Source organism: Acomys minous (assembly GCF_964271855.1).
Source record: "Acomys minous genome assembly, chromosome: 18".
Classification (NCBI taxonomy): Eukaryota; Metazoa; Chordata; class Mammalia; order Rodentia; family Muridae; genus Acomys; species Acomys minous.
Window position 1 is genome coordinate 7952074 of NC_140501.1, and position 13111 is coordinate 7965184.

A 13111-nucleotide genomic window follows, 5' to 3' on the forward strand; every position below is an offset into this window, starting at 1 on the left:
CTAGAATTTCAGTACAGAACATCACATCTCCAGTCATGTAGGCAGAAATTGGTTCAGAAAACTTTTGAGCAAAATAAAAGGATTACAATACCTTTATGGTATCATTTTGTCATGCAGTGATAGGCAGCTGGCTCACATTATGTTTGGCCAGGTTTTTGTTTATTCATTCTTTTTCTTCTTCTTCTTCTTCTTCTTCTTCTTCTTCTTCTTCTTCTTCTTCTTCTTCTTCTTCTCCTTCTCCTTCTCCTTCTCCTTCTCCTCCTCCTCATCATCATTCTTCTTCATTTTTTTGGTTTTGAGATGGGGTTTCTGTAGGTAGCCTTGGCAGTCCTGGACTGGCTTTGTAAAACAGGCTAGCCTTGAACTCACAGCAATCTGCCTGCCTCTGCCTCCCAAGTGATGGGATTACAGGCATGCGCTACTGCACCTGGCCCAATCTAACCTACCACATAGGGTACAGACTAGGGAACACCCACTAAAGATTGAAATGAACAGCCTTATTTACCACCCTGAAGAGAGTTGAGGCACATTACTGATTTAAGCACACAACTAACGTCTTTCTGTACAAGTGATGCTTCATGATTTTTTGGTTGAGGATGTATTTTTGAAATATAAATACATCCACTAAAAGTTTCTTTTATATAAATTATTATGTCTCAAGACTAGTGTCTTATGGAAAATCATGAACTGATTTGGTTTCTAGAAATTAATTGAGTCATTTGCCTAAGCTGCCTTAGCCTTTCCAGAGCCAAGTCCTCCAGATGCACCACGTTTATGTTACCCACCTTCAGTCTGCTTTGAGTGCTAACTGTTGCTTAGACAGTTATTTCTTTGCAGGTGTTCTACAGCACATTTCTTATGAGCTGAATATCCATTCACTCTTTATCCCTCCCAGGGCCTAGGAATTCTGTCTGTCCCTCTGCTGAGTTTATGATGCTTGCTTCTCCTTTGTGCTGAAAACACACGGTTCACTGATAGAAGGCTTTGGCACCTTCATGAATATGAGATCTTATTTAAATATGGAGCTAAATTTTAACCATGCATGGAATTTATTTTGGAGGAAAATCTGGCCCAGTTCCATTTTAGGATACATTAGGAGAAGAAAATCAGAGCTTGGACGCTGAAGAAAAAAAAAATAGTAAATTGAGGTTCAACATTCATGCACTTATTTCTGTAAGTCTAGCCCTATCAGCAAATAACAGAGTGTGATCAGCTGCATTTATTTACTTGGGGTTTTCTATATGTTACACAAGCAACAGGAAGCTTTCCCTACCTTGTGTTTTAATTTACACCACAATGCTAAAACACAGATCTCAAAATCCCAATTTTGCAGATAGGAATACTAGATCTAAATAATTAAATAGCAATCAAGCATCAAAAGCTTATGAAAAGCCAGGATCAGGGCACACACCTGTCATCTCAGCCCTCAGGGAGGCAGGAGCAGGCAGATCTCTCTATAAGTTCAAGGCTAGCCTGGTCTTCAAAGCAAGTCCAAGACAGCCAAGGCTACACAGAGAAACCCTGTCACTTTCATCATTGAAGCAACAGTGATATCAAGTCATGTGTTTTATATGTTAATGTATCCACCTACTGGGACAGATTTTCTTGAGAGGAGGAATAGTCTCCTCATTGTCAGTTCATAATTGACTCTTAGACATGTATTTGCAAATAGAAAGTTGTTAGATACTTATAGCCTGGTGGACAAGTGAGCACCAAAGGGATCATTGTGGATATTATCATGACAACATATGTGCAGCCTCAGAATATCAGGAGAGAATAATTGGTTTGGGAAAAGGTGCAAAGAGGTCACTATTTACTTATTACTTTGGATTTCATTATCCCCCTAGGCTATAGACTCACTCATATTTGTTCCACCAGTTTAGCAGACTTCTAAGAAACTCCCCAAAGAACCATCATTTGTGCCTTTGGGGATTTTAACTGAGTTTTAGTGATCTTCCAAAATCAATGATGTCTTTAAAATAGAAAGGAAGGATTCCAAATCAGGAAAAATTCAAACACAACACCCTCAGAATATTCCCAATGCCCAACCTGGCTCAGAAATGTGTATGTAAAGTAAACAAAAGATGATAATGCTGTGCATTTGTCAAACAAGATTACTCAGGGTGAATGCTTGCAGGTTTCCATCCTAGAGGATGGCTCTGCAAAATCAGTTTTGTTAATAACTGACTAACAAGTTAATAATATGATGAAATGATCTGTAATAATATGATGAAAACACATATTAAACAATCTTGAAATCACCAAATATGTGACGAATCTCACTTAGAATCCTCTCAAAATAGGTAGTTCCATTGACCTTAAGCACACATCTGTATCTCTATTTCCTTAATACCTTTTAAACATTTTAGTTGTAATAGAATTATATAATTTCACACACCTTAACTTTTTCCAACCCCTCCCATGCCCCCCACTCACAAGTTGATATCCTATTTGTCCTTGATTTTTATTAGTGTGTGTGTCCATGTGCATGTGAATGTGTGTGTGTGTGTGAGTGTGTGAGTGAGTGAGTGAGTGTGCATATGCTGAGTCCATAACTATTTGTGTGTATAAGGTCTCAAGTTTGACCACTCTACATTGGGCAACCTGAAGAAGACTCATTCTAGGGAGAGGTTAATTCTCCTTCTTCCATCAATAATTAGTTGTCTAAAATTCTTTGTCTAGGAGTGGGACCCCACAGAAATTCTCCCTTTCCACCTTAATGAGTGAATACTCTTATCTTGCCATTGCTATGCTCTGGTGTATGCATCTATTCTAAGGTAAACTATTTCACCACAGACTTTCTGGTATTCCTGTTTTTGCAATCTTTTTTACCATGCATCTCATGCTGCTCCTTGTGCCACAGATGCAGGACTTGTGATTTGGATGTATCTGTTCAGTCTGGGCACCCTACAGGATGTTGATCTCCACATTGTGAAGGCACAACAATGACCAGCATAGCAAGACATCCTTAGAGTTGCACAAAGTGGCATTCACATGTCCTTGTTAACCAACAGCTGATTGGACTTAGGACCCATTCATCAGAAGGGAGTTAATACTTTGTACTGAGGTCATGGCCATTAGAAAGGAATCTATTACCACTTATTCAAAATAACCAAAGCCAAAACCAAAACAAAACAAAAAACCTTTATTTATAATTATTTATGTATTACAGGAAAGGAACAAGTATATAATCGTGTGGATGTGGAGGTCAAAGAACAACTGGTGGGAATGGGTTTTTACTTTCACTGTATAGGCCCCCTAAGAATCAAACTCACTAGCTAAGGTTGATAGCAGGAGTTTTACCCACTGAAGCATTTGGTGGGCCTCTTAACACTTATTATATGCCACATTTCTAGGACTTTAGAGGATGTACACGTAACCTCCAGAGAAAACATTGCTGTTCTTAGGGAGATGTAATCTCTTATTTAATATTTTTAAATTCATATTTCCTTAGGTAAAAATGTTCTATGTATTTATTACAAATTTATGACCTATTATAAAATATTAGTACCTGTAGCTTGACTAAATGACATATGCACTATTCATATACTTGTCACTTTGATGTTTAGAATGTTCAAAATCAAGTTTCCTGGGAGTAATTTTAGAAGGTGTAAAATTTTGTTAACTCTATATATACATGTACCCTCTGAAAGGTACAGTAAATTTCAGCAAATCCCAGATCACATACAATTTGTATTGGTAAATCTTCATGTTCTGATCATGTTTGTTAGACCCGACATGGAGACCAAGAGACAGGCTCCCTGGATTAACTCAAGTATCCCGAGAAACTCCCTATACAGAGGCAGATGCTCCCTAACCCTGTTACAAGGTGGAAGGAGAGTCACAAGGAGGGCACTAAAAGCCTCCTGCTTCTGAGAACATTTAGAAGTTAAAACATCTGTTCCGGCTGCTGGATGGAGCCTCTCAGAGGCTGGGAATCACAGCCAAATATTGGGTAAAGCATAGGATATCTTGTGGAAAAGTTGAGGGAAGAATACAAGGACCTGGAGGTAACAAGAGCTCCATAAGAAGACCAACAGAGCCAACTAACCAGGGTCTAAAGTGGCTTACAGAGACTGAAGCCAATTAACCAGGGTCTAAAATGGCTTACAGAGACTGAAGCACCAACCAAGGACTATGCATCGACTGGACATAACCCCTCTACACAGCTGTAGCCTATGGGCAGCTCAGGCTTCTTGTGGGTCCCCTAGTAATGGGGGGGGGTTGACTCAGACATGGACTCTGTTGCCTGAGTTTTTTATCACTTCCCCTTGGAGGTGATCACTTGCCAGGACACAAAAGAAGAAGATGAGCTCAGTCCTGTGCCGATTTGATGTGCTAGGGTGGTTTGGTAGAGGGGGCTCCCCTTTTCTGAGGAGTAGGGGAAGGGGTAGGGCGAAGAGGGAGGGAGGACCTGGAGGAGAGGAAGGGGGCCTACAATCGGGGTGTAAAGGGAATAAATAAATTAGTTAAAAGAGTAAACAAGCAGGAAAGCAAGCAAACAATCAGCAAACTATTTGTCCTCAAGTGACTTTAGTTAATTCCAGGACACACCAATGGGAGATGGGACAACGAGAAGCCAGACATTCAGAGGACAAACAGTATTCTCTCACCGGAAGGGAGTCTCCCTATCATGAACTCTCGCGTGGCTGCATCAGCAGGGCTTCCCCATCCTATCCTAGTTTCTCTATTTCTAGTTCTTTGATTGTTTTATTTATTTTCGTATGACACTTGCATCTTCTCTTTTTACATAGGGTTCCATGTAGCCTAGGTGGGACTCTTCCCTCATTGAAATCCTCTCCCACCATCTTCCACCATCTTCCAAGGGTATAGCAAGCACCCCACTATCCAATGCCAAAACGCCATCCCTGGAAACGTATATACAAATAGCGTTCTACAGATTGAACAGGGCTCATCTATGTATTTAGGAATATGTAATTATATATATATATATATACATATACATATATATACATACATACATATATACATACTTATACATACATGTGTATGTGTTTGTGTGTGTGTGTGCTGTGTGAAACAACTAATGAAAAGGGGCCATGTATTTGAAAGAGAAAAAGAAAGTGTGTATGCGAGTTTTAGATAAGAAAGAGAAGAAAAATGATGCAATTATATAAATAAAATAATAAAAAAGTAAAAATTTAAAGCTCAGAAATAAACTAATGATATTTAAATTGTGCTACCAATTTTATTTTTTCAGGAGCAATATTGCAGATTTGACTTCTCTGTGGGGAAAGGATGGGTACTTCATTTTTCCCTAAGTATGCTACATAACTTTATTTACTAAATCTACTTTGTTATAACATTTTACATTTCTGTGGAAGTTTACTTAAGTGCATTTTGATGATTTATTTTTAAAAATATACATACTAGTATCAGTGTTACCATTTTAAAAACTCATTTAACACATGATATAACTATACTTTCCCAGAATTTTGTAATATAACATCTTTTTAAGCCCACAATTTTGTTTGGGAGGGACTGACTAACATGAAAATATGTTAATCGCTATTTGATTACTTCTTGAGTGGCTTTTTATGAAAAAAAATTTATGTTAATTATTCCATAACCTTAAGATTTTTTTAACCACATTGATATTTAGAGATAGATAGTATTTTCCTTTGTTGTCAAAGTTATCTTTTTAAATTATTTTGTTCTTAATTTTTCCAGTTTTTACTCTGCTTGTGATTTATTGTGTTTATGTATGACACTGGAGGTAAAGGATGTGTGTGGCTTCTCAAGCCTGTTCACACTGTGTTTGGGGGGAAGGGAGAATGTGTGGGAGTGCCCACGCACACACAGACTCTAGGTGTGTGGAATCTAAAAGACTAAAGTTTCTCTTTTTTCATTATGGGTCCTGTGGGACTGGGGGAAGCCGACCTGAAATAAGAGTGGGGTCCAAACCCAAGAAATCTCATTCTGAGAATGGTAGGAGCAGGACCCTCCCCCTGAACCTCTACACCTGCTTGTCCCTGCACACTTAGCCCTTCCACTTTGCCCCCCTGGAAGAGGTCATGTAGCCTGGTATCTGGGTTAAATCTCCTCTTCACTTATAAGGTCATGTCCTGCAGCACCTGGAATCCCTCCTCGTGTAAATAAGGCATCCCCAGTGCCCTGGCCCTGGCTAGTGATGTACACTTACACTGATAGGCCTTACTAATGTTCCTCAATGGTTAAAATAGCCTTCCCCCCCCTCAATTAAACATGCTACCTCACTGAAACCTATCTCTCTAGAAGTTTGTTTCTCCCCCGGGATGGCACTCAGCTTGTCAAGGCCTGCTGAGCCAGTCACCAGCTCGTCATCAGCTCTAATTCTTAAAGCACCTTGAAATCCTGCTTTACACCTTCCTTGTAGATTTACTATATAGTTAGATTTCAAGTGTGCATGGAATGTTTTATAAACAAATTGTTGAAGGCAAAGAACAGTCAGGCTGTTTTCCAGAAACCTATATTTTTATTTAATAGCATGATCTTACATTTGAAATATGAGTCAGTAGAATTGATTACTAATGATTAACTGTATAGATGCATTTGAAATTATACTTGTAGAGCTGTAATGAATAACATAGGTTGCAAAATTATGTATGAATTTTCTTAAGGAAAAGTCACAAAGATCTGGTATACTGGGTTTAAATAATATAACGTAAACTGGTTAAAAAAAAAAAAAAAGGCTGCCATTCCTGTCTGTTCACTAGAATGTTTTGATGGTTTTTATGTGCAAGACCAGTTTTCTGAGAAAAATACTTTTTAAACAGCAACAAACACTCCCTCTTTTGACTATTCTTCATAAATAAGACAGTGAGAGAAATCATTCTTAGTGCTGTAGTCTTGGGAAATCCGAAGGAATTAGAAGACTGATAACCAGAGAGCCACGATATGTGCGTGGATGCTATAAAAGAGACAAGAATCTCGGAAAAAATAAGCCTGACACAGGTACCTCAGCCTTTAGGCAAAGCAGCTTCCATGATAGACTCAACTTAAAAGTTTTCTTATCAAATCTGGTCAATCAAATGAATTATGACTCAGACAGAACATCAAGCGCAATAGCAGAAATGTGTCCTAACTGCAGTTGTAGCCACTATGTGACCACCAAACACTGGTCAGAAACAAGACAATCAAACCAGCAAAGATAATGAAAATTAATTCCTAACATTTACATTTGTTAAAGAGAGCAATGGCAGGACTGTTCCACACGTTTACTGATTAGTACTGAAGGAGTAAGTTTGGTTACAATACTAAATACAAAGGAGAAGCTAGAGGCCAGCACAAATTAAAAAATGATAGAAGGTGGTTATAAATTAGTCAGTTGCTCCAAATGATACTGTAATGGAAATCCATTTTAAATTTCTATCAATGTTTTGCTGAGACAATACAAATGTGTCCAATTACTTTTTGGCAAACACTTCTTTCCTTAGTTTGTCATAAGTAGCGTTTGATAGGAGCTAGAGGGCTAGAGCAAAGCGGCTGTCTATTACTAATGAGCTCTCTGTGTCTGTCCAACCAACACTTCAAAGAAGCGACTGGGACAGACTTGTATTCCCAGTTTAATTGATTTTGACGATTAATCTCACAAGGTGACTTGATTCAGTATATTACTTATAAAATTTGTGGTGAATTCCTGAAATTACTTCTTTGAAGAATGTTTCCCAAGGCATCACGGGACTTACAGGTACAGATTTACCTCTGCTTTTCAACATTTTACCTAATTTATTATCAAAGGCAATACAGTAACCTGATATGTTTTCACTCAAAATCCTGTCTAGCCACTTTCTCAGTCTCTCACTCACTGTTCCCATAAGGTAGATCCATTCAAAAAATTATAAAACAGTCAAGTTCCAGCAAGTATTTCCCCCCTGGGAGACTGTATACTTTTATTAGAAAATAAGCACCATATAGTGAATCATGCATCATTTTCTAGGATGGGATAGTTATCTCATATGTCATCTACCAGTCACCTACAACACATTCTGGAGTCAAACTCCGTGGAACATACGTTGTAAAGATAGCACATACACAGTAATATACAGGCAAATATATCCTTAAAATGCTCCCTCTTAGGTTATTTTTAGAAAAAATGTTGTTTCAATATCTCCCACCCAACCAGCATCTTCTTCAATGCTGGGACTAATTGTGGCTCCATAGGCACACTGCGTGGTTTACAGATACCCATGAACCACACAGTGAGATGCCATCACTGTGGCAGGCAGGCAGGAACTGAGCGTCCAGGTAACAGTCAAAGGGTAGATGCCGATCTCCCATTGAAGTTCATTGTGGTGATCTGTGGCTCAGTTTTTGCATGATTCAACCTTCTCCTCTCTCTTGTTTTATTCAGGATATGGATAATTCAATTGCATTGTAAGTAATTATAAATGACAGTATTCGTTTTTATTCTATTCCCACTCACCGCAGGCCTATAATCCACTTTAATAGTCTGATTTTCTGATTTTGTGTGTATTTGATTTGTTGCTTATATACAATATTAGATGTCACCAAAGATTGGGGCGGGATGATGAAATGAAATACACTGAGTAATGTTAATATATATATTAATAAAGTTAATATATATAATATATAAGCAAATTTGAAGAACAATCCAGAAAAAAGCAAACAAAAAATAAAGGAGAAAGCTACTTTTTGTTTTTACTTGCTTGCTTGCTTACTTAGTTACTTAATTTTACCATGTAGACTGGATGGCTGGAAATTTGCTAAGTAGACCAGACTGACCTGGAATTCAGAGATTCACCTACTTTGTCTCTAAGTGCTGGGAATAAAGGTGTCCATCAACACACCCAGCTCATTTTTTATTTTTAATGAGCGCTATAATTATGCATTTTGTTTTAAAATAGACAAAATTTTTCATTAAAAATTAAAATTATATAGTAACATTTTGCTTAGGTTTTGAGTAAATGTAACTAAGATAGAATCTGAGAAAATTGTCATTCCTGTGTGAGAATATAAAATTATAGGGAACACTGGGAGTTTATTGAAACTTACAGATAAAGCTGCACAGCAGAGGTCATTCTGGTAGAGGAAATGGCCAAACTTTTTGTAAAATCTCAAAGATCAGGTTCCAATTTGGTCATATGTCAGGAAAGAATGAGATAGAAGATGACATCAGGCCATAATGCAGGGAGACCTCTGTACACCCATATTCACAGCGATGGCCTTCAAGCATGCACTCTTGAGACAGAAGGAATGAGGCTTCTTTTAAAATAAGTTGAACAAACTTTTGGAAGAAGTGAGACTTCAGTAATGAATCTTGGTGTCAAAGAAAAGCCTTTCAGATCTGTAAACTCAGAGATCTTTTGTGTTTTGTGTTGTATTGAAAAAAAAAAAAGACCAAGTTAGTAAGTAAAAGAATGTAACTTTTGTACAGTGTAATATGGACTGGGATAACCATCAAAACAACTTGAATGCAAATATGCATGCTAATCATATTAGCAAAACCTTTTTATATATTACTAATTTTTGGAATATTGTAAGAGCCAGAGGAATGGGGAGTTTGCTGTAAGATTGTGTTCCCTAGAAATAATGTAGCCTACACATATGAAGTCTCACCAACATGGCTACATAAAACATTACCTTAAAAATGATGACACCAATAGATACTACATGGAAATAGAAAAGCTCAGTAAGCCTTATTATTAGGGAAAGAACTACAGATAAATAAAGAATACTGAGAGCAAAAGGAATAGTCTTCCTCAGGGAAAGGCACATCAACTAGTTATCAACAACAAATCATCTTTATTTTTTAATGAAGATAAAATAAAACCACAAGTGTTTTGACTGGAGAAGGGAGGCGGCGGGCGAAGCACACGTCGAGCGGGGGAGCGGTGCTGCCTGTGGAGATCCGCGGAGGCCGACAAGATTCGTTGGCTGCCGTCCCGCTGCCGTGCACTGGGTGAGGTGGTCCCCTCAGACGGAACGTTGTTAGAAACGACACCAAACACCAACCATGAAAGATCCAAGTCGCAGCAGTACTAGCCCAAGCATCATCAATGAAGATGTGATTATTAACGGTCATTCTCACGAAGATGATAATCCATTTGCAGAGTACATGTGGATGGAAAACGAAGAGGAATTCAACAGACAAATAGAAGAGGAGTTGTGGGAAGAAGAATTTATTGAACGATGTTTCCAAGAAATGCTGGAAGAAGAAGAAGAACACGAATGGTTTATCCCAGCTCGAGATCTCCCACAAACTATGGACCAAATCCAAGACCAGTTTAATGACCTTGTTATCAGCGATGGCTCTTCTCTGGAAGATCTTGTGGTCAAGAGCAATCTGAATCCAAATGCAAAGGAGTTTGTTCCTGGGGTGAAGTACTAACATGTTGAGTAGCCGGGCCCTCTTTTGGTGGATGTAGCACAATTTCCACACTGTGAAGGCAGTATTAGAAGACTTCATTGTAAAAGCTCTCGTCACTGTGTTACACTTATGTATTGCCAAAGTTGTTGTTAGTCTTGCATGCTTAATAAAGTGCTGAGACTGTTACTAAGTAAAAAAATAAATAAATAAATAAATAAAATAAAATAAAATAAAACCACAAAATAAAACTACTTCTGTTAGAGCAGAACAATTGGAAATGAAGAAAACGATCATTGAGAATGGAATGAAAAGCAGTGGAGGTTTAATTTGAAACAATGAGGGGGAATTGTGTTGTCTTAGGGAACTCGTAGATGAGTTTAATCCAGCAACATGTCTGCTCTGGCAAGGCCTCCCATCTGAGGACCTCCTAGGCCTATGTGATCCAGCTGGAATGCAGGCATGTTCTGTATTACAGTATGATCTGGCTGGAGTACAGACATGCTCATAGACACTGCTAATCCCAAACAATGAAGGTCAGGTTAGTATATAGAAGGAAGCAGGCATGCTTGAAAATGATATCTAACTGATGGGCCAACAAAGTGACAAATCAGAGAAAGATTTGACAGAATGAGTCAGAGATAGCATCTGCCCAACTCTCACAAGAACAGGACAGGAGAGAGAGAGAGGCTACTTAAGAGCAGTGCAGGGAGAGAGAGTTTTTACTGAGAGTTTTCTACTGGGCCAGTTGTACAGAGACAGGTTGCAGAGAGAACATGCTAGACACACGTGAGGACAGAGTGAGCCAGAGAATGAAAATGAGCAAGATGATTAAAACATTTTGCCAGAAGTAGCTTGATGCCAGGCTGAGCAAGTCAGTCAGAAGCCAAGAAACTCAATTTCAGCCAGTTAACTTAGAGAGGAGTTTGGGCCAGCTAAGCTGAGTTGAATCAGTCAGTGGCAGTTCAGAAAGACTTAGGAAAGCTTGGTGTTGGCTCTGTTTTTCAACAATTAAACTTTGTTATACAACCCAACTAGCTTACACAAGAGGGTCAAAAGGTTAAATGAAAACAAGAGTGAACCTTTTGGTATCCATTTTATGGGACAGGTCCCTACGCGTCTGTGGCCTGTACTCTGGCCTGGCTGATCCTCTTGTTGATCCATGTGCGCTCAAGCCTGGTCTGACCCTGTTGTCCTGTCTGTCACGTGCAAGGAGTGGTTTCCCTCTCCCATTGAGGGTTGATTAGAAACACAATAGTCCAGGTGGAGTCCCCAGCTCCGCTTCCTGAATTCCAGGCCCAGGATGGCTCCACTCAGTTTATCTCAAGGTTAATCTCAGGGAGTATCCGTGGTGTGTCCAAGGGCAAAGCCTGCCAAGACTGCTTTCACCTGTGACAAAGCTTACAATCCTTCCCACAGCTTGGGAATGGCTCTGCAGGAAACCAGAGTCTAAAGCTAGCTTTTTAAAAAAAAATTAAAAATATAGTCTTATTTTAAGTGGCTGTAGTTGGTTATCAGAAGAAAACCCTACAACAAAGGACCCTTACCGAGACTCCATCAGAAGAAGAATGAAGAACACAGGCTCCGAAATCTGACTTCCTATGTTCACCTTTGGATAGACAGTTTTCTGCTGCGAGGCTGTAACTGTAAGTTGTTGGTTTTCTTGGGTTTCCCATTCTGTTGCAAATGAAATCTTTCTGATGGAACTTTTGTAGTTTTTGCTGATGCATGACTAAAAGAAAAACACTATATAGTACTTGAAATGAAGAACAGTATTTGGGTAATACAGTACTATCATGACTTTGGTATTATTATTTTTAGGAAATATCACCTGTCTCAGTATTTTGTAAACACACTTCCTTTACCTGTTGATTTAACAAAGAGCTGACAGCCTATACCTAGTCAGGATAGGAAAGGCAGGATTTCCAAGCAGACATAGTAACTCTGGGGAAAAAAAATCAAGCATCTGATATTCACCAGCCAGACACAGTGGCAGCAGGACTTATCAGGACTGAGGAGAGGTGATGGGCCATGTGGCAAATGTGGCTAGAATAAATGGGTTAATTAAGTTATACAAGCTAGTTGGGAGGTAGCCAGTTAAGATCTAGGCCATAATAAATACTAAAATGTCTCTGTTACATTCGGAAGCTGGTGGGTCCAAGACAGTCTGGCAATAGAGCAGAAATCAATAAACAGAAATAGCATATAGATATCAATTTAATGTTTTCCACTGTATCACAAGCAAGGACCCCCTCAATATTCTAAACATTCTATTGTGATACTTATTCTAAGGCAGGGTATATTGAATGCATCTTGTCTGGGCAGATTTATAGTAGCCAGTGACAGATTCTCAGTACATAACATTAACTCCTCTCTAGCCATGCAAGGAAACATGTCATTTTATTACAGATGATGTTTCTTAGGCTACAGAAATGGGAAATGGGTATTTTAAAAGGGAAGTTGCTATGTACCATTAACAAAATTGCTATGGAAGCTCAGTTAATGATCTCAGTTGGTAGCATTTAGCTAAGGCATTTAGGCTAATAGCAACATCAGGCTGAATTTACTGTAATTCTGCAGTTCTTTCTTTCTGCTTTGCTGCAGACATCTTCATTCTCCAAACAACAATAACAGTTAGAGATTGCATTTATTTCAATTGCTTAACAAAATTCACAGATTAATATACTGCATCATTGTGTCAGGGTTATCATGCTCATTTAATTATTAGCAGAAAAATGAAGAAAGACAAAAATGTTATTTGAAGGGAAAATAAATTAAGAGAAA

At 38.6% G+C, this 13111-nt stretch overlaps 2 protein-coding genes across 2 annotated transcripts in view; one reads left to right on the forward strand and one right to left on the reverse strand.

Moving 5' to 3' along the window:
* Positions 1-13111, reverse strand: part of GPC5 (glypican 5) — a 1329555-nt gene that overhangs the window by 386059 nt on the left and 930385 nt on the right. The gene's annotated exons all lie outside the window — the stretch shown is intronic.
* LOC311589285 (polyadenylate-binding protein-interacting protein 2) lies at positions 9900-10500 on the forward strand. Its single transcript, XM_084767594.1, has 2 exons — positions 9900-9922; positions 9956-10500. Exon 2 carries the CDS (start codon positions 9977-9979, stop codon positions 10349-10351), a length of 375 nt encoding a protein of 124 aa, XP_084623720.1. The 5' UTR covers positions 9900-9922; positions 9956-9976; the 3' UTR covers positions 10352-10500.

What these genes read in the sequence shown, in the direction of transcription:
- LOC311589285 (XM_084767594.1), top strand. Translation starts at nt 9,977, where the DNA reads ATGAAAGATCCAAGTCGCAGCAGTACTAGCCCAAGCATCATCAATGAA.